The 26,429-nt window shown below is 40.1% G+C and overlaps 1 protein-coding gene across 2 annotated transcripts; it reads right to left on the bottom strand.

Annotated features, from left to right (window-relative positions):
• Positions 1-1,048: 1,048 nt before the first annotated feature.
• LOC117290892 (membrane-associated tyrosine- and threonine-specific cdc2-inhibitory kinase-like) lies at positions 1,049-20,485 on the bottom strand. Of its 2 annotated transcripts, none has more exons than XM_033772463.1 (16): positions 20,267-20,485; positions 17,026-17,203; positions 14,163-14,304; positions 13,088-13,191; positions 11,906-11,988; positions 10,918-11,043; positions 10,629-10,704; positions 9,486-9,608; positions 8,551-8,642; positions 7,988-8,094; positions 6,326-6,471; positions 5,263-5,425; positions 4,327-4,444; positions 2,541-2,660; positions 1,988-2,114; positions 1,049-1,250 (listed from the first exon to the last, which is right to left on the bottom strand). In XM_033772463.1, exons 2-16 carry the CDS (start codon positions 17,167-17,169, stop codon positions 1,224-1,226), a joined length of 1,698 nt encoding a protein of 565 aa, XP_033628354.1. In that variant the 5' UTR covers positions 17,170-17,203; positions 20,267-20,485; the 3' UTR covers positions 1,049-1,223. The 2 variants fall into 2 exon arrangements, with proteins under 2 accessions (XP_033628354.1, XP_033628353.1); XM_033772462.1 differs by having other exon boundaries at positions 17,026-17,199.
• Positions 20,486-26,429: the final 5,944 nt, after the last annotated feature.

The raw sequence follows: 26,429 nt of genomic DNA, 5'->3' as shown, positions 1-26,429 counted from the left end.
AATCGTCCTCCTTCAGTTCATCTTAACTTCCCATAATGGGGGAAAGAATCTCCAGCCAACTGATTTCCCTGGGCTACTGGAACCAATGGGTTGTGATGTTTCAATAGACATTTATCATGGTGCAGCCATCTTGAACTTCTCCCATTGATATCAATGTTACCAAACCTAGGCTGGAAGAACAAAATAGTCTGGTTCCTGTTTGCAAAACGGTTATTAGCATTCATTATTGTAATTCAGTACGAGGAACATGACCAAGATGGAGGCAGCACGATAAAGGTCAAAGGCAGAACCCAATCACCGCAGTTATTTACACATAAATCTGCCACTTTTACAATCTTCTATAATTTGGTTATAAACCAAATTTCAACTATGATATATATATATAATATTATATACACCTGGTATTAAAGGGTTATATATCTTTGGCATGGTTAGACCATCATCACAGTGCGGCCATCTTGTTTCATCTCCCATTCAAATTGTTGGGTGCGTTCAATTATCTTCCCCAGTATTTTGATCTGCCTGCAGCCGGGGGATGGAAACTACGTCATTACACCTCGGCATCCATCAGAGACTCGCTCGTGAGCTGGGTCTGTGGTTGCCGACACCGACCAGGGCAGACGCAAGAATCACAAGATGGTTATCGAACGCTCTCGTGTAAGTTTTACTTACACGTGTAAGTTTTACTTACAAGCTAACGAACGCACCCAATTCTACCAAAGCGATTCATCAAGGGCAAAATTAGTATGGCCCCCCTTCTGGGTATAATGAACACCCATACTCATAACTTCTATTGCACACAGGGAACAAGACGAAGATGGTGGCACGATAAAGATCTGCCGGGCACAATTTTGCCCAGCTTCTCAAGCAGAACATAGTAAATAGTTTCTTAACAAACTTCTGGTAAGCACATTACTGTTCTGTGCTGAGCTATTTCTTATACTTAAGATGCTCGGTCAAATTGGTCAACTTCATAGAGCTGCTAAGCACAACAAAATTATGCTCACCAGAATAAGGTTACGAGCCAAACTCCCATGTCACATGTACAATTTGTGACTAGTATCCTGCTCATTTCTGCCTAGCAGACAATTGTTAAGCAACATTTTTTGCTTAAGCAGCTCCTTCAAATTGGGCACTGTTCTGTACAATCCCATTAATATACAAAACAGTTAAACTAAATATACTTGCATATAATATATCTCAACGTCCTTAACTTTAATGCTCTAGTCTTTCCCTGCATCGTCAAATATCTGGAAAAGAAATATAGTTTAGAGAATGTAGTTAATTTTGTATAATTGTTTATATTTTATTTGATTACACATCCAATTAGCGCCAATAACGGAATGGATAGAAAACAAGAAAAATATTTAGTATTAGATGTGAGGGGAAAAACCCACGCAATCATGTAGGAAAGGAAAACCCAATCCTTATGCAAGGCTCTTGCTGAGGTGGTGGGATTCGAACTGGGGTCCATGAGGTAAAAAGCAGGGAAGGAAACCACAGAGCAAACCTGGGCCCAATTTCATGAGCCAGGCACTAGTTCCACATGATTGCAAATTGCTGTTAACAGTGCTTATCAGGAAAATCAAATTAAATTATGTTTTCCCGAACATTTTCAGCAAAACTGACCTGAAGTTAGATACAAAATGAAAAATTCATGCATTTTTCTCTAACAACATCTTTTTAGGGAGTGTCGGTTTTTTGTCCATGTTATTATTACCATTTACTTGGCCGTTGATACAAGAAGACAACTTTTGGACAGTCAAAATATCTTTAAAATAGTAGTTGTGATGCAAGGAAATTCTCTATTATTTGGTTTTACCCTGACACCAATGTGTGTTAGCCCTGTACCTAGTATCTATCCCCGATGCAAATATAACATCTAATCAAAATAGGAAATTTGCAATTCAAGCAAAAATATGGTCATATGGAAGCTTCTACACATGTAAGTTAAGCTGATTTTTTAGCTTGCTTAGTTCTTGTTTACCTGCATGAGATTCTTGGGTTCCAGCGCCGACTTATTAAGTACTTTGGGTTCATCAAAACTGAGGCGTAGCGGAGAAACGATCTCGTCATGGAGTGCGCTAATGTTGGGACTGCCGTTGGGCGTCCATCTGTGACAAGCAAAAACAAATCAATAACAACTTACAATGGTTCAATAAAGGGGAGGTATATGCTTGGTAAATACTCTTCAACACAAAGGCAATAAAAACCTTTGATTAGAATAGAAGTACATCAGCTTTCGATAGTATAAAGCATTTCCAGAAACATTTCACTTCGAAGTAATTGTGAAGTAAAAACGATACCAAGTTTTTATGCCCCAAAAGTTTAGTCAGAGAAGCGTTACTGCAATAAAATTTCTCAAATTGTGTAGTCTTATGAGGTATTATTCTTGCTGCGTGGACATAAACACTCCGGATTTTCGGCGTTATCTAAAAAAAACAACCGCTTCTTTAAATTAGTTTCGCCAAGTTTGTTTTATTGACACTGACATTGACACTACCAACTTGAGGATGACTTATTTTGTATATATCTCTTACCTCTCGACACTGTTATTCATCATGCCATGAACGATGGGGGAGGAGCTTCGTGGTAAAAGGGGGGTTCGTCTATGACTTCTAGTTAAGAAGGGTGTCCCAGAGGTGGCTATAGTCGAGCAACTGCAGTAAAGAAGAGAGTACATTATAAACGTAAGGTTACGTACAACAATTTTAGGTGCTGAATTCTTTTGAATTCAGCTAATAAGGTATAGTAATAATATCAAAGTCTTATAAAGCGCACATATCTACCAAACAAGGTACTCGTCGAGGCACTGAGTACATGTACATGTCCATATACAAACTTTCAGAAAGATAGGTTATTGCAGTGATGCGTTCTGAGACCCAATCATGTAGCACCTTATAAGGGTTTACAAGGTGCTACGGCGCATTCAGCAGCCACAGCCAGAAACACTGGGGCGAACCCCTTCTCTTTCGATAAGTGCACTGGGTTCTTTTACATGCGTTACACAACACATGGGACCAATGGCTTTACATCCCATCCGAAGGACGAAGCAATGGTTACGTGTCTTGCTTAAAGACACAAGTGTCACGGCTGGGGATTCGAACCCACTCTCTGCTGATAAGTGGCAATGATGTGGCAGTAACTGCCGTCAGTATGCTTTACAGTCCATTTGAATCAATACAAGAATTAAGAATGATAATTTTTTGGAATTTGAATTTGTTGTCCGCTTCATAAATTTACAGAAATTTTGTTTTTATTGGCACATAAGAATTAAACAATTATTAGTTTAAAACAAGGTATAGGCCTATCATTGGTAATGATGTGCTCATTTTCGGTACCTTATAGAGACCCGAGGATAAAACAAAGAAGGGAAAAAACATAAGGTCTCCATAGGGGAATTCTAATGATTGAGTGCTCCACATTCAAGGAAATTTGTGTACAAAGTCTACGGGAATCTGTCAAGTGCAGTAAAAGAACAAAAGAATGCTCCACAAGGATGTATTTTTGAGAATATATGGCAACACAGTCACCGTTTTCTCTTTAGCCCCTTTCACACAAGAGCAATTTAGCAAAGGTCCCTTGCTAAATTGTAGCATGGTTGTAAGATTTTACAAAATGCACCTCGTGTGAAAGGACAATAATTTTTGGAGTGTCCAGGGTCACTTGTCAAATCTTGTCCAACATTGCTACATTTTGTTGGAGGTCCGGACCTACGACAAAATCTTACACTAGCGGAAGTTTTGACCAAGGACGTGGGCTACATCATCGTGTGAAAGGAAGGTTGTTAATTGAACATGCCCATACAGCGCACGCTATTGTGGGTGCTACGTGTACATGTATCTTGTCCAACTAAGGTGATCAGGATTACCAATTCGTCATATCACTCTCATGCCGCACAAGGGTTGTTAGTTTTTTTAATTTTGCAGTGTGAACGCTCACAAAATCAGTCACACACGGTGATAACAAATAAACAATCCACGCTCGTAAATTTTGTAGCAAGGGACCCTGGCTACATTATGGCTGTGTAAAACGGGCCTTTTAATCATGATACTGTAAAGACATGGTTGGCAACACTGCTGCTGATACTCTCTTTGAATCAAGATAAGGTACAGCATAAGTAAAGAATGGTAGTACTCTCGCAATACTAGGTACTTGATTCTGGTAACCAAGATTTTTTTTTGCTTTCAAAACTTTCAAAAAATTTCAATACTCATTTTGATGACCTTTGTCCAAAAGGTAGCATCTTTTGTAGCCTTGCTGTGGTAACCTTTTCAAAGAATAATTTTCACGGTTCCTTTGGGGAAAAAACTACATTTGACGCACCTAGAATATTCCTTGGCAGCACTGTAGAGTTTACTCTTCTCGTCATCGCTGGAGAATGATGAATGAGCGAGAGAATGACCGTAGGAACTCTGGGATACATCTGTCTCAAAACACTCATCTGTAGATAAAAAAAATTAAACTAATGAACACCTGTTTTATTCACCAATCTTTTACAAATGATGATCCCCTCAAACAGGTAACAATAGCGCTCTCAAGAATCTTGTTTGCCATTCTGAAAACTATGCGGCTATGCGGTCTCCATTTTTTGTACAACTATTTTTATTTTTCTGAAGGAATATAAACCGGTCGCTACTGACCTGTTGACGCATGAAAGAGTTACAAAACGATGATATCTCTCTGGCCACATCACTTGCCTATTTGTTCACACTGCAGTTAAAAAGGTCATTGCCTCTCTCGTGAGAAGAAGGAAATGTCTGGGGCAAAGTTTTAGCCAGGGTTTCTTAAAAGGGTTTCCGAATTTGCTCGAAAGTGGGTGTCCAAACTGCTCGCATGAAATAAATTTACTACGCAGTTGATGAGCTTAATGGAGTACCCTATTTGGTGTCTATTACACAATGGAACAATGAACACCACAAGGAAAATCTTTGTTAAACCGGGACCCCACAAGGGAATTCTTGAGAAAATTTACCATAACAATAGCAGGACTCCACAACCCGAAGGTTGTATGGGTGAAACCTGCTCAAACTTCACTTGAAAGTGCATGCCAAGCAAAATTACATTGAGGCAAACAATCACTGTTTTTCCAATGGGAGACTTTGGAACGCTTGGTGGCAGCAGACTTACCAGGTAAATTTCCGTTGCTTTTGTAGTTCAGAGCATCAGCACATTACCGAGAACAATTGATTTTACCTGGTAAGTCTGCAGCCACCTAGTGTCACCATAAAGGTTTCCCACATGTGCAACAAGAAAACCTACCGTCTGAAAAGCTGAGATCCCAGTCCAACGGTCGCTGTGGTGCTTTGTGGTTCACTGTTGGAGAGCTCTCGGGGAGTTTTGTGGACAATGGGCGTATAATGATGAAGAGTAAAGTCACCAGCATTCCCCATATCAGGCTGAGGCACGAGATCGTCGCAATCCACTGCAATAAAAAGTCAATGACTCAAAGACACTATGCAAGTCTTAAACTTCTGAATCTGAATTGTAAAGTTGCCAAAGCATCCTAATGGAAACATCAAACCAACTTTGTGTAAAGAAGACAATTTCAGTTTTAGACGCAGAAAGAAAACCCCTATAGGGAAAACCCATGTAGTCAGGTAGGGACTGAAAAACCCAATCCACATGCAAGGCTCCGGTCTGGGTATCAAACCGGGGTCCACACAGAGGTAAGGCAGGGACAGAAACCACTGATGAGCCAAACTGACTGCCCGACCAACCTAATTTAGCTTTAGGCTGGCTTACACCAGCTGATATGATTAGTGCATTATCGTGGCCGAGCGTATCAGAACACTGAACTCAAGCTCTGGTATTTCTGATCAGCAGAGTGTTGGTTCAAGTCTCGACCATGACACTTGAGTCCTCAAGCGAGACACTTTACCATTATTGCATCATACTTCGGCTGGGGCGCAAAGCCAGTGGTCACGTTTGCTGTATAATGCAAGTAAAAGAACCAAGTGCTCTTATCTTAAAGAGAAGGGGTTCTGCTGCTGACAAAACTAGAGCTTGGGTCTAGTAAACTGTCCATACATGTATGGTTGTTAATGTATTTGTCTTTTGTGTCCATTGTTTGTTTTGTCCTGTATGGCATCCCCAAATCAAGCAAACGCTTACCAGGGATTGCCTCTATTTCACTAACTGTGCACTATTCCTACTATTTTCTAGTAGCATTAGTGTTTTCTGTTTTAATGTAAATCATAATTTTGTATGATACCGACACACATATTATTTGAAACATAAATAAGTATCGTTGAATGTGATATATGGAATGTGACACTCCCACTCTCGGCCACGACAACCCAATTGGGCCCAGGTCTTGACTCACCATCTTCCGGAAGCAGAGGGCGACATATCTTCTCCTTCTGACTGATCTCATGATGGGGAGGTCCAGTAAATCTTGCAGTGTTGGCCTCTCACTGTAGTCTGGATTCATCATGGATGCAATCATGTCCCTCAGTCCCTTTGAAATACCTGATGTAAACATTCAAAGGGGAAACAATCAAATGTAATTTTGCTTTTGAAGAATCATCGACTCCATTTTTTTGATAGATTTAAAGGCACTGGACACTATTGGTTATTACTCAAAATAATTCTTGGCATAAAAGTTTACTTGGTAACGAGCAATGGAGAGCTGTTGTTAGTATAAAACATTGTGAGAAACAGCTCCCTCTGAAGTAAGGTAGTTTTTGAGAATGAAGTAATTTCTCACTGAAATATATTTGGATTGAATTCGAGACCTCAGCTGTGCGACTAGGGTGTTTTTTCTTCCATTATTCTCTACTCTAGCAACTTTGACGACCAATTTAGTTTTCAATTTAAATTTTCACAGGTTTGTTATTTAATGCATATGTTGTGATACACCAAGTGAGAGAACTGTGTTTTTTTTACACTTACCAAATGTGTCCAGTGCCTTTAACAAAATTATAAGGGGGAATACAGATAAATATAGTTGATATACGGTACCCTACCTCAATGTCTGATAAAAAAGCACTGTAATGATGATCCCTGATAAACACAAACTTTATACATGTTATAAGCAACTTGGGTGAATGGCTTTGAGCTACATCAATGGAAGACTTTTAGAGGGTCCTTTTTAACAATAGCGCGCGTGCTCAGACCTACATGCCCAATACTGAGAGCAACTCAGAGCCGCCGAAAGGATCATTTTGTCTGCTTCGCCAGCGTCTCAAAAGTCCATTATTGCTATAATTTTTCTATGCAGCTACGTGCTTCTCCGAACCAATCATGCAAGGAATTTGCTACAACCCTTGGTGCCGCACACATAACGCATAGTCGATGTCATGTGGATGAACCATCTACACTAAGAGCATTCCTAGTACGTACTTTGGAAAAACATTTACTGGCTACTTGAGTTGGTGCACTGCTAATTATGGGATTCAAATTGACCTCTAGCTACTCAGCACGCTCAGTGCTCAAACGTTTGAGACAGCTTCTCTACTAGAATGCAATCCTGGGTTTGAATCCCATCCGAGTAGCTGTCAATTTTTTATCCACACAGACTAGGAAAGTATTTGGATTATTTGCTTCATCTACTGTACCCTTCATCAGCTCAAACTTATAGAAGTGTCGTGGCCGAGCGGTTGGTTAAGAGCACCGAATTCAAACTCTGGTGTTTCTGATCAGCAGAGTGAGGGTTCGAATCCCCTGTCGTGCCACTTGTGTCCTAAAGCAAGACACTTTTAACCATTGCTTCGTCCTTCAGATGGGCTCGAAAAACATGCGAGCATGCAACCCAATTATTAACATTTATCTTTAGTTTTAAAAGCCCTACTCTGCAATCTGGGGCTTTAATGTATGGCAAATCTCCATTTCTTTTTAGAATGTTATCTTAAATTTTTTGGGGGGGATAACAAAAACGGATTATCTTTTTTTTTTTTAGGGCAAAAAAAAACAACTCCATTTTAAAATGGAGGAATCACATCCCTGTAGACTGATCATGTGGTCACATGGTCTATACCCAGATTACCTTCTGTGATCTCCCAGGGTATGTCCCCATGGCGTAGCTGATGCCACAATTGTCCGTTCTGAGGCAAGTCCAGATCACACGCAAGCTCCAGTATTGTTATTCCAATGCTAGAAAAGTATGGATAAAACAAAATCAGTATCACATAGTGCACTCAAGTTTGTGGGGTGTCGTGGCCAAGTACTTTAGGTCGGTGGACGAGTGGTCTACGGTTAGGGTTATGGATTCATGTTCTGTAATGTACAGAATGTGGGTTCAAATCATGGCCTGGTCAATTGTTAAACTTGTGTCCTTGAGCAAGGCACTTTATCATAATTGCTCAATTCTTTCCACCCAGCAGAGTACCCCCGAGGGCTAGGGAGTAACCTGCAATGGACTGAGAGAAATTGTAAAGAGTGTTTGCTTTAGTGGGTTAGGAGCCCTCTGAATATAGGTCAAAGCTACGCTATCTATTGGAAAAAATCAGTGGTTCAAAAAACTGAATTTGGTCTAGGGCCTTAGGAACACTGGTACCTAGGGCCCACAAAACACTTAACTCTGCCCTGCCAAATCCCTTTAGTCCTTACCTAAAAACATCAGCATGCTTGCCAAACTTTCCCTGCAGTAGCTCTGGGGCTAGGTACCTTGGATCTCCTTCTTGAGCCTCCGTTAAGTCATTCTGCCATTCAAAGATAAACCATACAATAAATTATTGACATGAACATGTATCAAAGGTAAAACCAGACAAGTCCTGCTCTTGTAAATTTTTCTTTTTTCAATCCCAAATATCTTCGTGAGGCATCTTTGGGAAATAGTTCTTTTTAACCGACCAAAAGTTACAATATAACTGCTTACAGCACTCTCTCGTGATGTGAACAGTGAACAGCAAAAAAAAATGAATCTGGGAAACTAAAAGGTTCCTTTAATTGTTGATTTGCTTATGATTTAATTGCTCACAAGTTATGTTTGAATTAAAACAGTCACTTTTAAAACCTGGAAAAGTTCTTTTTATATTTCATATTTTAGACCCAGGTGTTTTTTAAAACACATATGAACTAGCATAGTTCAGTCACTAGTGCACATCTATCCCCCTCCGGCCTGTGAGATGACTGACCAGAAAAGGGACTTACTTCCCTCTTCTGGTCACTTACAGTCCCCGTGGGAGCTAGACATGCATGAGTAACCTCATTGCCAGTCCCTACAAGATGTGTATAATAACAATTAGGGATCCCAGGTTGTATTATAATTTGGGTGTGAACCCTGGCTAAACGCCAGTTAATGGTTGTATGGAAGATATTGACAAAAATAGGGCTAGGGTCATATAGGGTAATAAAGGGCAATATAAGGCTAGATAGCTCAGTTGTTAGAGCGCCGGCACGTTACTCCGGAGGTCGTTGGTTCAAATCCCACTCTAGTCAATTGTTTGTTCAACCCCAAAAATAACTAATAATTACAATAACAACCTCACACTGAGAAGATATTGAACTGATTTGTTTATGAAACCAACAAAACTCAGACTTACCTTGCCGAGTTGTATCGTGAGTCCAAAGTCACCCAGTTTACAAACTCCATTTACAGACACGAAGATGTTATCGGGTTTGATGTCTAGATGAAGCAAGTCATGATCATGGAGGTGCTTCACGCCCTGAAAGGGAGGAAACAAAGAAAGGGTGTCATGCCTCCTGTCTATATATAGTGTTTATTGTTTATTTGTTTTCTTTAAAGGCACTAGACACATTATAAAATATATATTAGTATAGAAAATTACTGAACGAGCAACAGAGAGATGTTGATAGTTTAAAACATAGTATTGACTTCAAGCCTACACCCTGGACACAAAATCTGGCTTTGTTTAGTGAACCATCCAACCTCATTTACTCTGTAGCAACTCAACATTGTTGAAACCCAAGCAAACCAAAAGTGATCAAGACAAAGGTTGTATGAACCACCTGTGTTTGGCTCAGTTGAAAGAGCTCAAGATTGCCAGACTTATATGCACGGATATCGGAATTGCTAGGAAAGTCTAAGAATCAAAAGCCATTATCGCAAGGAATATCAAAGAATCAAAAGTTATTATTGCCAACCAACCGTTGTCTGCTATTAAATAATTATTCATAAATACCCTAGACAGTTTCTCTACTCCTATTGGCAATGATTGGTGGAGAGCGCGTCACATGGGTGTGCATAAACCTTTTGTTAATGCACACCGAAGCTCTGGTTATGCACACTGAGCTGGCTTCCGCGTGTCTGGCGCGCAAGATTGTCACGCGGAAAGCAAAAATCATAGCTATTAGCGCATAATCTAAGCACGCGCGCATACACACAACCCACGCGCCTCGAACAGATTCTTCACAAAGTTTTGGAAAAACAAATTTCAAACCTCGAATTTTCAATTGTTTGTATTTGTTTTTCTGTTTTTAACAAAAGGGAATTTATGAATGGGAATAAAAGAGATAGTGACTCGTTCTTCAGCGTCCGTTTCAAACTTTGCAGGGTCGTTGCCGTGCGATAAAAGCCCTCGCCGAACATGGCCGCCGACCCTGCCGGCTTTAAACGTACGTTGAAGAACTCGTCGCTACCCTTTTATTCCCTTACTGATACTTAACATATAGCATTTTGCTATGCTGTAAACAAGGGAAATTGTTCACAGTAAAGAATGCATTACCTTGATAAGATCCAGTAAGAATCCCCAAACTGTACTCTCAGATATATCATGATGACTTTCCGCATACTCTTCAAGACTAGGGGCAAAAGAGTTAACAATAATTATTTAAAAAAATTGGTATACATGTTCAGCAATTTTATGTTCAGGAAGGTTCTTGGCCTACTGAATAGGGCACTATAAATGTAAAGCACCTTGATTTGTTATTGTAAAAATGCACTATAAAGAAACTAGTTGTTATCATCATTATTCATATAAAAATTGCAAATAAAGTCTTTGTGTGTTTGCTAACCTCATTTGGCACAGCTCTGTCTGTATGTACAGATGCCCCTTCTCGGCCCACGCCTTGAAGAACTCAACACAATTTTGGTGTCTGGTCAGGGTTTCATGTTGGTGGACCTCCTCTAGCTTCCTCCTCCTATTGGTCAATCAACATCCAATCAAAGTCAAACAAATATTTTTTTAAGAAGGCAGGCACGGTTTACCTTTTGGTAATTTTGTCAAAGACCAGTATCCTCACATGGCGTACATGTACATGCATCTCTACATACATGTAACCATACAATAACAATTGCAAAAATGAGAAGTTTCAGACATTTATCAGAATTCAGACACCTGAAAGTCTGCCTTGTAAACAAAAAAAAATACATATTTTTCATCAAACAAATTAAGCCATGCTCTTTAATCTACTCTATAAAAGCTCAATGTAGTCTCTAACCCCAGGAATTATCTAAGGTGGTAATGCAATCATTTCAATGGACCTCCACAAATCTGGATCCCAGTTTCAGCACAAATGGCTCTCACCCCTGCTATTGGTCACGAAATCAGAGTCAAACAGATATTTCTTTTAAAGGCAGCACATAACTTTTGGTCATTTTGTCAAGGACCAGTATCCTCACTTGGTGATGTTGATGTATCCCAACTCATACAAAAATTAATAATCCTGTAAAAAGTTTTGAATCAATAGGTCATCGAGACTGCGAGAAAATAATGGGATCAAAAAGACACCCTTGTCGCATAGAATTGTGTGCATTATTACTTTACTTGGCAATTAAAATCAAGCATGTACACATGAAATACATAAAATTACAATGGTGCCTTAGATTATTGAATGTCTTAGTGTAGTTGAGTGGACAAGGAACCAGACCAAGATGGCTACTAACTTATCAGCCTTACCCTCGAATCTCTCTGACCTGGGCATGGTGCCTTCTTTATCAGATAAATAAATGAGTGTCTTTTTCATTGAGTGAGCAGGGAACCAGACCCAGATGGCTACTTACTTGTCAGCCTCACCCTTGAATCTCTCTCTAGACCTCTTTACTGCATAAAGCTTACCGCTCTCTTTGCACTTCACTTTGTACACCTGGTATAGGAAAAAAAGTTTTGTCATGAACATTCCCCTGTCCGATTACCCCTAAAAGCATTCCTGACACCATATCAACTCCTGATGATTATGCAGCACCGGCAACCCAATTTGAGTGCAGGTTGCTAATGACTCGCATCTACAATCTCTACCTTCAAAGGTACCCATTTACTCCTGGGTGGTGAGAAGCAATTATAGGGTGCGTTAGATTAGGTTCCCTGTGTCGACCCCGCAGTGCTCACTCGGGTGAGCCATCGACAAGAGCTAATCAAATGATCACTCATCACCCTCTCGTGGTGACATCATGCGCCTCGGGCCAGCCCCAAGTGACCCGTTCCATAAGCAGGGCACTTGGGGCTGACCGGGGTGAGCCCCTGGAATGACATAGTCTGAATTACATAGTCTGCAAAGCATCCTAATAGCAACACCACACCAACTTTTTTTTAAGAGAAGACAATGAAAAGGTTTCAGTTTTAGGATTGCGAGGAAAACCCCTACTAGGAGAACCCACTCAGTCAGGTAGTAGCCTTAAGTCAAGGTGCACGCGGCACCCCCAGAGTGTCACACAACCTAAAATCTCACGCACAAAACAACAATAGCGCAAACGGCGAAGCCATGAAACACCTTTACTAACTCGCTTTTTTGCTACCAATTTTGGTGGAAAAGATTTACTATGCATAATGCATTAGCATGATGAGTGGTGGTCAATACACGCTGCCTGCACACACACTGTAATACCCGGACACAACAATTCCTGGTTCCTCATGGATAATGGAGGCGCTAAAAAGTCACGTGCTGAGGGAAACACACAGAAAATGGATATGAGGTTTTCATGATCATGAATACAATGTAACTGATTTGATAAACAAATTGGTAAATCGCCGCTCGCCCTGGTCTTTTTTTTCGTGCGTGACATCTTGGGTGTCAGCGCAGAGTGCGCCATGGATAAGGGCTATCAGGTAGGAACTGTAAAAGCAAATCCACAGACAAACATCTGGTCCAGGAATCCAACTGGGTCCACAGGTTGAAGGCAGGAGCGAGAAACCACTGAACCAACCTGACTGCTGACTAAAGACAGAGTAAAGGTGTTCTGACTAACCTCACCAAACGATCCCTCGCCAAGTTTCTGCACAACTGTGAAGCACTGATCGAAGAAGGAGTCTCTGCTCTTCTCGTTGTAGTGAGGACTCAGCAGTAGAACAGCTGAAAGGGTCGTCAAGGGTCATAAAGGTCAGGGGTCAAAGGCATGAATATTCATATTTGTGTCTCCCATACAACACTTTTGGAGTGTATCACCCCAAAGCTCAATTTGACTATGAGCACTTCAAGAATGCAAAATTTAGTTTTAAGAAATTCAAACAAATTTTTTTGAGGGTTTTAACAACTGAATTTTTCTTCTTGTAAGGGCAATGTAGTTTTTCCTCTGTAAAGGGCAACTCAATCTTTGAGGGGACTGTAAAGAATTAATTAGCACTGAAACATTCCAAAGGGCACCAAGGCAATTACATGTACAAAGAGATACATGTAATTGTATGGAGGCAATTGTCTCTGCTGCCTCTATGAGGTATTGAGCACATTTACAGCATAAATGGCCTGCAACTTCTTGTGAGGGCAAGTCATTTTTTTTATTTGAAAAGGGCATCACTACGAGGCAGATTTCAGTTGTTCTCAACACATTTTTAAGTGCAACAAGGCAATGACCAGGGCAATAGGGGCAGTTGCCTTTGTTGCCTCTGTGAACCTGCTGCCTCTGTTGACCTGATTGAACTGTTTGCAGTCGAGCGAGCAGTTTACAGCCTAAATCCCTTTTCACGCTACTCTTTCCCTTGGGGGCAACCTAAGGGAATAATGGATGCTCCTTGATCCCTTTACCCTGATCCAACCCAGCAAATTGGTAAACCAACGGGGATAGCCGCCCCTGCTCTGGAGTAGGGGTAAGCTGTAAAACCCTGAGGTATTTTTTAATCGTTCAACCGGAACCTCATGGAATAAGGACACAATGTGAAAGTGTGTTGGGGTAACCGTGGGGTAAAAACTACCGGGCCTCCCCCGGGCTGTATTCCATGGGCATAAGAGATACAGTGTGGAAAGGGGCTCAATGCACTCTAGTTTCTTACTCTGTCTTTAGAAACTCTATCTAAGAGACTTCAAACAAGAGACTTCAAAAAGGATACAAGGTTCTGACTGTCTGAAGGAGATGGCTCTGGGTCTAGACTCTTCTTCTCTGGTCTTGTTTGGAAAGAGACGACTAACAGGGGGGACACTCTTTAAGGGAGGCCGTGGGGGTCCCGTCTTCCGGGGGGTCACGCCTCTATGCTGAAATGGGAAAACAGTTTGAAACAATTATAATGATGAGAACTTTAAGAAGACCTGTAGTCGATGTGACAGGTGGAAATGTATGGTTTTGTTTTCTCTGCTTGATTTGTTTAACTCCCTTTGATTTTTCACAAAAAGGTGGACCTCCATGGTGTTACTCTCATTATTACTTCTTTGTCTTTATGCCATTACTCGCAAGACACCATTCTGTACGGAGGTAAAGTTTTAAGAGGTAAAGTTTTGTACAGCGCTGGCTGCGTGTGGTTTCCACTGTTGGAAAAGTGGAATTTATCTTTATAATTTGAGCAAATGTACATGTAACACTAAACTTAGGGTTAATTTTAGGACTTAGGATGAGTCGGCCAGCCTTGCACTGTAACATGTAAACCTTAAGATGTTAGGACTAAGTAGGCCTACTCGTCCTAACTCGAGATAGGATTAATCCTAGTAGCGTTTCTGGAAATCGGCTGCTGGTTTTAAAATTCTGATTTAATAACCCAGGTTATGATTTTGGCCTTTTTTGTTATGAAATGTAAATATTATTTGTATTTAAAAAAAAAAGTAGATCAAACGGGTAGATCAAACTTTGTACCTACATGTACTCCATCTCAGCCCCCAATGGGGATTATCTCTCTAAAACTTAACAAGTACAAGTATCAGGTTCAAGATAGACATAAAAACTTCCTCCCTCATCATGTTTAAAGGCACTGTACATGTTTGGTAATTGTTAAAGACCAGTGTTCTCACTTGGTGTATCCAATCATAATCATAAAACAACTAACCTGTGAAAGTTTGGGCTCAATTGGTCATCGAACTTGCGAGAAAATTATGAAAGAGAAAAAACACCCTTGTTGGACCATTTGGTGTGCTTTCAGATATAGGAATTAAATACTTGTATACTGTCAACAGCTCTTCGGTGCTCATTACCATGTCAGTTTTTAAGTTTAACATTTGTTTTGAGTAATTACCAAACGTGTACCTTCCTTTTAACATTGAAGCTGTCAAACAGTAAAACTTTAGAAACTTCTTATAATGCAGCTTCAGCAAGCGTGGGTCAAAAAAAAAAACAGAACAGAGAATGCTGCACAAATGTAGTTATCTACATGTACGTGAATCAGTCAAGTGTAGCCCTCACCTTGCAGTGGCCCTTTAGCCTTCTGATGTAGAGCGAAAAATCTGCTGAGAGGTAATTTTGGGGGGCATAATTCCTGGCTACATGGCATGAAACCGTTGCATGGTTTCTGACTGGCATCCCTAAACAAAGATGTTGATAAAAATCGACAACATTGGGCTAGATTATCAGTTGGTAGTAGCGCCAGTACATACTAATCCGGAGGTAAGTCGTTGGTTCAACGTAGTGCTGGGCAAATAGTGACATTTTGGTATTCGGTTACCCCTGGCCAACTATACGAAATTAACCGAATATTCAAATAGTTTTTTTCAAATAGCTATTAAAAAAAATAAATAATAATATTTAAAAAAATTGCCGCAAGAGGGCGCTGTTCGTTTGTGAATGAGATTTTATGGGCGAATTGATATTAGTTTTAGACAGTGTCACTCGGTTCATTCATAAAAATAACCAGATCTAATTTAAAGATGGCGATTTGCTTTTTCTTTTGATCGTGATTGACTCTACGTGAAGGAAAACTTTCATAATCTTTGAACAAATTACGTCAGAAATGTCATTGTTTCAACTTTTCACGGAGGTGAGCATAGTTAAATACTTAATTATGCTGTTTTGGGCTGTCTATAATAGAAGTTTCATAAGGATTCAGACAAAACATTCCTATCAGTTGTTGCCCGACGTCCGCGGATATTCAAATATTAAAGAATATCCGGTTACTTGGTTGTAATTATAGGACTATCCTGTTTATTAATAGGTATTCGCACCCATTGCGGATACCTGGTTTTTTTTTAAAAGGCATTCGCGGTTACAGTTAGGAAAACCTATTCGCCATTAACCGGATATTCAAATAATTCGCCCAGGCCTAGTTCAATGTATTAATAACATTTTGGCACGCATGTACCTCGTTTGGTTTAGTAACAATCTTGTCCAATCACAACGCTTGTCTGGTCCAATAACAGCGTGCGGAATTTGTTGGGAGTGAGGAAATCTCAACCCAAAAGGAATAGCCCCGCCCTGCAAGTCTAACAGGGCAATTTACAGTCAATTTTTCTCTGTTCAAACCCAACAAACCATTGTTTTAACTAACAGTTATTATATTCTGTGCCAACAAAAACGTAATTGATGATGCGGACAATAAAATTTTAATTAATTCTAATTAAGAATTAATTATTAAGTGGCGCAATAGGTAGGCATAATTACTCAAAATAATTATCATCATAAAACCTAACTTAGTAACATGTAATGTGGAGAGGTTGATAGTATAAAACATTGGCTCCCTATGAAGTGACGTAGTTTTAGAAAAACTAATTACTAGAAGTAAATCTAATTACTAGAAGTAATTTTCCACGAATTTGATTTTGAGACCTCAAGTTGTAAAATTGAGGTCTCAAAATCAAGCATCTGAAAGCACACAACTTCGTGTGACAAGGTGTTTTTTCTTTCATTATTATCTTGAACCTTCAACGACCAACTGAGCTCAAATTTGTACTGGTTTATTTTGTGCATATGTTGAGATACACACCAAGTATAAAGACTGGCCTTTGACAATTACCAATAGTGTTCAGTGTCTTTAAGTAGGCTAAAGGAAGATTTACCTTCTTTTGCGAAAACGTAGTCTCCTCCTTGAGGAACTTTGGGGTTGGTCTGGGACTCTTGAATCCATTTTCCCTGAGGGAGGACTCCAGATTGGCTTGCAGCCTCATTTCTCCCTTGTCTGGTTTCAGTGTAAAAGAATCCATGGACTGAATTCGTGGATTCCGAATCCGTTTCTGTCTAGGACAAAAGGTTATAACTTTGTCAAAATACAATTCAATTCAATATTGTTTATTTCATATTACTCTTCAGCTACTCTCTACGCCATGTCTACACTTACACTATACAACAGCAGATTATTAGCCTATACTGTAATTTATAATTAGGGTCATTCCGTATCAAATCAACCAATTTTCTGAAAAGTTCCCAGGTGACCCTCTCAGATTTTGATGAAACTTCATCAGAATGATTGGATGTGGCTCAAATGATACAAAAAAGCTAAATCATACTTCATGTCGTTTTTGAGATATGACCCACTGAAATTTGGTTGAGGCTGCCATTTTGTGCACGCGCAAGACACCGCGCAAGAGGGGTCTTTTTGACCTTTTTCTGGCTGGAACCAACTTTCAGCCCATGCTATTTCTAAATTAATGCATTGGTGAGCTTATAATTGCTTCTGAGTATAGACATGCACCCATAGATAATACCTAGGAAATATCTATAAGATTAATTTGACCCCTCATGTGGCACAGGGTGACCCCAAAAATCACATAAAACATTTTCCGGCTGATTAAAGTGCCTACTTTGGGTGACAATAACTAGATAATTAAAGGAGATTATATTTAAATTGAGTGCAGATTCATGAAATTTGCCAAGAAGTAAGATGGGATGGAATACCAAATTATTTTGAGCTCTCTACCTGGTAAAAAACCTAAGTAATGAGCTTTCAAAGTCGGAAATTATCACAAAAGTCACTTTTCGCATCTCGCGCGCGCACAAAATTGCCGCCTCGACCAAATTTCAATGGGTCATATCTCGAAAACGACATGAAGGTTTGAGTTGTGTTCATTTGAGCCACATCCAATCATTCTGATGAAGTTTCATCAAAATCTGAGGTTGATTTGACATGGAATTACCCATTAGGCCTACCTCAGTACAGTACTATACTGATTATAAATAGCCGAATCGTGTGTGTGCGCGTGTCTGTGTATGTTATTGGATCTCCTCCCTGGATACCGCATTAAACATTGCCAAATTTACACGGAAGAAAGACGCTGACTTCGTCTTGACACTCATCTATTTTTGAACAAAATCCGTTGAGAATTGACAGATTTATGAGCAAAAAAACACCAAAATTGGTGGGGTTTTGCACGCCATTTTAACTGTTGCTATGGGCAGAGCGCGCGTACAATGCAAGCAAAGAACTGTTGCTATGGGCTGCGCACGCGTACAGTACAGTGGCTGCGCCCCCATAGCCTCATTTTGGGTAAGAATTGTGACGTCATGCATAAATAATAAGAGAGGCGTATGGGACGGGATCATGGAGAACGGAGGCAGGCTTTAGAGCACGTTGGGACGGAGAGAGGGAAGGGGCAGGGGGACGGGGGAACGGCACCTTTTATTTAACTGTTGCTTTAATAAATGGGAAGGGATCATGGAGAACGGAGGCAGGCTTTAGAGTACGTGGGATGGGGATAGGGAAGGGGCAGGGGGATGAGGGGGGGGGGGGGGGGAACGGCACGTTTTATTTAACTGTGTTGCTATTGGGACGGGATCATGGAGAACGGAGGCAGGCTTTAAAGCAAGGGGGGCGGGGAGAGGAAAGGGGCAGGGGGACGGGGGAACGGCACCTTGTATTTGAAAGTATTGCTATGGGACGGGATCATGGAGAACGGAGGCAGGCTTTTTAGAGCACGTGGGGCGGGGAGAGGGAAGGGGCAGGGGAACGGGGGAACGGCACCTTTAATTTACCTGTTGCTATGGGACGGGGATCATGGAGAACGGAGGCAGGCTTTAGAGCACGTGGGGCGGGGAGAGAAAAGGGGCAGGGGGACGAGGGAACGGCACCTTTTATTTACCTGTTGCTATGGGAAGGGGATCATGGAGAACGGAGGCAGGCTTTAGAGCACACGCAGCTCAATTTTTTTAAGACACATGCATCCGTCCTCAAGCACTATAATCAGATCATCAACAGTGCACATTGTTATGCGTGGCAGTTATTCAGGTTGTGTTAACTGCCAAGTTTACCTGTCTAGCGGGACACGCAGCGCAGTACAGGAATTTGTACAAAAAACAAAAAACATTGCAAAAATGCATACAAGTGCGCGAACGGGTGATAATGAGGAATTTGTACAAAAAACAAAAAACATTGCAAAAATGCATACAAGTGCGCGAACGGGTGATAATGAACGGAAGGGAACAAATTTCATTCAACTGAAACATAGAGCAAAACAGGAAAAACAAGACTAGAAAATAATGATCAGGACGGGAAAAAATTTACGCCGGGCCGGCTGGGGAAATAATATGGGAAATGAAAACAGAAAAGAGACTTTGATATGGGACAGGACAAAAATAAACTGAACGGAGTACAGACAAGGACAGTGTAATTCACAATTGGCATTGTGACGTCACTCTTTGCTTAGCAGTTAAGATTGATACAAAGTTAAGATCAATCTAGTAGTAGTAACTTAGTGCTTTGTGAAATCGATACAGCGCTGAAATCTAGCAGGACCTGCGCGTAGCGCGAGTTTCCCGCTAGAGTACTGACTAGGCCTACCATATAATATTAATAATAATAGGAAAAATTTCCGTATGGCGCCACCACTTTTTCATTCGAAATAAAATAATATAGTATCTAATTTATCTGATTGATGATATATCCCTTTTTTTGTAAAAATGAGTGAAAAAGTGGTGGCGCCAAACGGAAAGTTATCCTAATAATAAATACTAATGTAATAGGGCCAATCCGTATTTTTTTAGCCAAGTTTGGACTCCTCTGTTACCGTTGCATGTAAAGCGGCACCCCATAATAATGCATGGAAGCCTGTCACCACCTTTTCACTAATTTTTACCCAACTATCTCATCTTCTTAAATCAATTGGGTAAGTTTAGAGTTAGTTAGCTGGTTTCAGGTTAGTGTACTGTTAGGCACTACTAATTTAAATTCATAACGCATGAAAAAGTGGTGGCATGATTATATGATTAGTAGAGTAGTAGTACTAGTAGGCCCGTTTGTCGAATTTGAATACAGAAACTTTAGTTTTACTTGTCGGTGTCCGCTTCTTCTTCACATTTTGCACTTACCAATTCATCATTGATTCATCACACAGGCATGACAGGCGAGGTAATAGACTCAATATTATGTTTAGGCATGGATGTAGAAACTGGTCAGGCCGTTCTTATAAAGCTCTTCTGTTTATTAGAGTAAAATTAGGTCAAGGGGTATTCAAGTCAAGTTACTGCTAAATGAATTGACGTACGTAAACGACGTGCGAAGAGCTAGAGAGGAGGATGTTTTGGAAAATTTCGCGCGCCGCTTGCCGAATATTATACCGCCCTCAAGAGACCGACAATGTAATCTTACTAGACTAGCCACGGTGTTTTATCTGTTTACTTTGTTTTAGTTGTACTCGCTTGTTTGGTGGGTATGTCATCAAACATGCATTAAATACAATTTGTTGCGAAACAAATTATTAACGAAATAAAAAAATAGAAGAAAAAAACTGCCCTTTACCTGACTTTTTGTAAATATTGTTTTAGAAAGTGATAATCAAAGATAAAGTGTTTTTCAATCTTTTATGTTTTTATCGTTGTTGAAAAAAGTTAAGGGTAGGCCTATGTTAAAACAACACTTCGGGCTAAATCTATAATATTACTAAAAGGTCATATAAGGATGATTTTTTAGTTCCTTTATAAATCGCTTGATATGGGATATCGGCAGAGCATTTCATTGTTAGTGGCACTTTATACAGACGTAAATCTTTGAACCATAAGCTGGGTATGCGAACATCACTCGTAGGCCTACAATGTCAAAAGGTATGCCTATGATTTCAAAATTATTTTTATTACAACATCTTTTGACATAATATTTACATCAATCGACGACCATTCTTTGTAATATTTGATTCAAAACTTTAAAAAGTTATTATTAAATTCAGCTTGGCTTCGACCCCTTGCTGGTAAAGTTCAACTCACTATAGGCCCCCTACCTGACGGCCTACGCTTGATTCGTTTCTCTGGCCGATTTACAGCCAGCACTGATGTGGGAAAAACCACATAGGCCATACCACTAATTTTCAAGTTTTTGTGAGCATAAAAAAATAGAGCTTTCCCGTAATATATTGTTGTTGTTTTTGTTGGTACCAAACCTGTCCTCATCAGCAGGTTACAAGAAGTTCGGCAATGACTCCGGTATCCAAATTGATTCGCGTACCTCAGGGGGCGATGCTGAGTCCTTTTCAGCAAAGGTCCCTGCGATCGATCCAGTCACACCCACTGCTCCTCCGATCAATGACTCTCAAAGAGGGTTCTCCAGCGAAGGTTGGTATCTTTGGACGGTCAACTTTGAGTATAGTGTTTTTATTTTTATTGATTTTTTACAACATACAACTTAATAGTGTATGAAATCATCAGCCACATCTTTCATGACTGCCCTATTATATACTTCAGACGGCCAAAGCGAGCAAGGCGGGACACAGAGACCTCGACGAGGATAGCATCATTTTGTTTTGGTCCAGAGATTAAACGGAAGTAAAAGAGTGAAGAAAATGATGTCGAACTGTTATCAAAAATACAGACGTGCGATATCGTGGTGCTGATAATACTTCATGTCCCAATATAGCCTGGTTAGGTGCTACGGTGCAGTATGTCGTCTGGGAGTAACGGTAACGGGACCCAATGCCTGAAATCACCGGGAGGACAAGACCTCTGTTGCAATGTACCAGTCTTATTTACAAGCAGTTAAAGCAATCGCACAACATCGGTAAACAGTATTGTCAAAGGCCCACACTTCGTGTATCACAACTTAACATTTATACAAAAAACCTGTGAAATTTAGGCTCAATCGGTCATCGGATAAAAATAGCGGGAAAACCCACCCTTGTTTCCGCACGTTTCGCCGTGCCATGACATGTGTTTAAAATAAATCCGTTATTCTCGATATCGAGAATTGATAATTGTTTTAATGTTTTCTCAAAAATTAAAGCATTTCATGGAATAATATTTAAAGGAAGTCTTTCACCATTACCTTTTATAAACCCTGTAAGTTATTTGTAAATCTGTGAACTTTATATTTTTGTTCTGTTCAGAAAGTGTCCAATAGCTTTAAGAAGAAAGTATTGCTTAGCAAATTTCTTTGCCAAGCAAATAATTTATAAGAGGACACCAGATGCTTACAGTGTCAACTTTATGGAATTTTGGCTGGAACCCAGTTTCTGCTAAGCAGAATTATTTGTGCCTAACACATTTTCGGCTGACAGGCTTTATAGAATAATGCCCTGGTCTTGGCCTTGGTGGTGCGCCTAAAGTTACCCATAGACTTTTAGATTTTCCACTGGCAGAGCCCTTTCGAGTAAGTAAAAAAGGAAGAAAAAAAAAAACTTTCTCGCTCATGAAAAAAAAAGTCCAGGCATGTGATGAAACAATGAGTTATGGGTATGCGTACTTACGGAAGACCAATCAAAACGATTGAATATCTTGCTCAGGCATACAAGTGTCATGACTGGGACTTGAACCCCAGACTGGGACACACTATGGGCACAATTCTATGGCACTCTTCGATCACTTACACAGCTAGTGCCCAAGCTCGGCACTTGCACATTAGCGTAGACTGGTGATCGTATAATTAGCGCAGGAAAATGGGACCAGATGCCCGGGATCGGGCGCTCCATTCTCAGCAGGCTTCCCATATTCTTGCGAACAGAACATTATTTAAGAGACTTAAACAATGACGTTTATTAAAATACTGGGGTTTTTTTGCAGATTATTTTCCGCAGTTTACAAATAATATGACCAAACCACACGACTATGCCGAATTTGGAGCGACATTGAGGCACGCACCTACAGGCTTGAATGTAAACCACATAGCGCCTAACCTGCTGTGTGAAAGTGAAACACACCCTCAACACCAGGAAGAAGCCAAGCAACCTGAAATTGCCACAATTTCGAGGCGGAGCGGTCAGGAATATCCACCCGTACGGTGCCCAACTTCACCTTCAAGTTCTGTTCATTTGGCGACACTTCTGAATACCGGGTCCCCGGCCCAAAACCCGCCGTCATATAAGCACACTTTACCAATTAATGCTTGTAGCTGTGTATGCTGTGATGAGGGCGGACCTAATCAAGAGGTAAAAGTAATTGACGTGTCTTTACAGGTTTACTGCCTACATTTAAAGTCACTGGACACTATTGGATTGTCAAAGACCAGTTTTCTCACCTGCTAGCTGTATCTCAAAATATTCATAGGATAACAAACATGTGAAAATTTCAGCTCAATCGGTCATCGAAGTTGCGAGATAATAATAAAAGAAAAACCACCCTTGTCACACGAAGTTGTGTGCTTTCTATGCTTGATTTCGAGACCTCAAGTTCTAAATCTGAGGATTCGAAATCAAATTCGTGGAAAATTACTTCTTTCTCGAAACTACATTACTTCAGAGGGAGCCGTTTCTTGCAATGTTTTATACTGTCAACCTCTCCCCATGACTCGTTACCAAGAAAAGTTGTTATGCTTACAAATATTTCCACTGCCTTTTTCATAGTGTCCACTGCCTTTAAAGGCACTGGACACCTTTGGTAATTGTCAAACTTCAGTATTCTCATTTAGTTTATCCTAGCCCACCTTGTTGAGCTGTTAATAGGACCGCTTTTAACATCGGTCGACAGTGATTAACAGCTCAACAAGGTGGGCTAAGCTTATCCCAACATAATACGCATGTGAACATTAATCGAAATTGACAGAGAATAATGAAACAACAAAGACCCTTGCAGCACAATAATTTGTCTGCTTTCATCTGCCTATAAATGAAAGGCTTCAGCTGAAGTCTTATATTCTTTGATTGAGAAATTTTCTCTTTCTAAAAAAAATTACGATACTTCAGAGGGAGCCGTTTCTCCATCAACAGCTCTCCATATTACTCGTTACCAAAAAAAGCTTTTATGCTTTGAGTAATTATACCAATACTGAAGAATTAAAGAATTCCAGATTTGAATGCAGATTTCTTGTTTTATTCCATCAAAATCAATGCACATTATTTCAGTCTGATAAAACTTTCAAAGTTTAAGGCTAGTTGTTTAGTTTTTATTGAATGATGTAAACAACATACCAGCTGCTGAGTGAAACCACTGACCAGTGTATCGACTGAATTTCAGTGAATAACGATACTGATCAACATAACATCACAAAATAATTTAACTAAGTGTAGGGGGCCTAAAGAGCTTAATCCTGCAAATTCATCACAGTAAACTTTATGGAAAATACCAGAATTTATTAACCACTGAGAAGAATTATACTACTGAGAAGTTTTGTTGCACCATCATGGTTTAATAACGACGAAGGGTTTGGGAAATTGCTTTGTGGTTTGAAATCGTTTTTTTTTTTCTTTTTTTTTTTTTTTTTTTATCCCGGCGGGAAAACGGTTTATTGTCGACATTTCACAATCAAATGCTTACATTAAATAATTTAGAGTGAGAAAGGTGAAACGAAATCACAAGTACACAACGATTACAAGTTAATAGGCCTACTTTTTGAGCGATAGTCTTGACAATGTACGGAGAAGAAATCTATGGGTTTTTTTAGCCAACGTATCGTTTCACTTTTTCAGCAACGCCCTCATCAACGGTTGGACAAATTTAAGTCGGGATGGCGTTCCGTCATCGCTGGAGCAACTGTGCTTTTCTGTCCTGTGATCGCACTTATCGTCTGGTGCTCTTGTAAGGTATTGTAAGACAAATTTTGAAATTTGTGTTAAATTTTAAAATGTTAACTATTAAAACGTTCTTAGTCCGAAAATGTAAGCATTACCTCGATCCACATTGAAAGACACACAAGGCCTGAAGGCCACTCAAGGTGTGGGCGGGTTTTTTTTCAGCGAGGCCGTTGCCACCTACTTCCTAGGCTGAAACAGGGTTATCCCTTTCACAGTCCATACGAATGTAGGCTTGCGCATCATCAGTCCGAAGCCTGGCCGGTAGAGCAAAAAGCACTACCTCCCCGATTTGATGTAGCAAGTGTCACGACTGGGATCCGAACCCACACCCTGCTGATCAAACACCAGTGCTTGAATCCGGTGCTCTTTAACCGCTCGGCCATGACACTGCCAATAATTTCAAAACTTTTAACTATAGGCCTACAGTTTGTAATAACATAACCAGTCACGAATACTCACAAACAAGGTGTTTCGCTCAGTAAAAAATTAACTTGATCTTCTGTATCTTTCTTGCTGTGGTCGCAGAGAAGCCTGCACTGAGGTTCCCTCATTTCATTTTGTTTTTATAGGGTAAGAAACAGCGCGATGTCATGGACTAAGAAGAGCCTAGAAAGACGCCTCAGAAGGATCTGAGTTACTGTTGCCATATCCTTCGATCCCATTGGCAGAAAGTCACTCCTGCAACAGCAACAGAGGGCGCTTTGTTTACATCACAGTCCCTTGTCGACTCCTGTGTGCTTATTGTTCACTATTAACGGGGCTTTATGAAGGGGGACGTTTGTTAATCACTCTTAAAATTAACGCCAGTAAACAAGTTTTGTCTAGAAGCATACTGCAGCTTTAGATAGTATGAAGCATAAAGAGAAACATTTCGCTAACTGGAAGTAGCCTAGGCCTCCTAATGTGTTTATGTAAGAATTCAGTTTTTATGCCCAATTTAGATAAAGCATTCCTATGACTGAGGGATTAATCTTCCGGTGTCGACTATTTGCTCCACATTTTTGGCGATATATCGCAAAATATTATACCAAAAACGTGACCAACGCGTTATTTAAAAACATCAACACTTTATACATAGGATTAAAGGCAGTGGACACTATTGGTAATTACTCAAAATAATTACCATTATAAAACCTAACTTGGTAACGAGTAATGGGGAGAGGTTCGCAGTATAAAACATTGTGAGATTAAACGGCTCCCTCTGAAGTGACGCAGTTTTCAAGAAAGAAGTAATTTCCACGAATTTGATTCCAAGACCTCAGATTTAGAATTAATTTGAGGTCTCAAAATTAAGCATCTGAAAGCACACAACTTCGTGTGACAAGGGTGTCTCGCAACTCCGACGACCAATCGAGCTCAAACTTTCACAGGTTTGTTATTCTATGCATATGTTGAGATACATAATGTTTGACAATGACCAATAGTGTCCAGTGTCTTTAAAACAATGGTTCCAAAAGACACAAAGTTTATAAGTTTGGGTACCAGAACAGCAAGAAGGTGAACAGAAAAAGGTACAAATCCTCACCGATCTTAATACTAGA

Source organism: Asterias rubens, chromosome 5 (genome assembly GCF_902459465.1).
Source record: "Asterias rubens chromosome 5, eAstRub1.3, whole genome shotgun sequence".
In the NCBI taxonomy this organism is placed as follows: Eukaryota; Metazoa; Echinodermata; class Asteroidea; order Forcipulatida; family Asteriidae; genus Asterias; species Asterias rubens.
Note: the sequence above shows the minus strand (reverse complement) of the source record. Positions and strands in the feature narration are given on the sequence as shown.

What these genes read in the sequence shown, in the direction of transcription:
- LOC117290892 (XM_033772463.1), bottom strand. Translation starts at nt 17,169, where the DNA reads ATGGATTCTTTTACACTGAAACCAGACAAGGGAGAAATGAGGCTGCAA. An exon ending in TCTTACTGGATCTTATCAAG is followed by an intron (nt 9,609 to 10,628) that starts GTAATGCATTCT and finishes CCTCCCTTTCAG; the next exon opens with GGCGTGAAGCACCTCCATGA. An exon ending in ACCCTGGGAGATCACAGAAG is followed by an intron (nt 6,472 to 7,987) that starts GTAATCTGGGTA and finishes TGTTTACATCAG; the next exon opens with GTATTTCAAAGGGACTGAGG.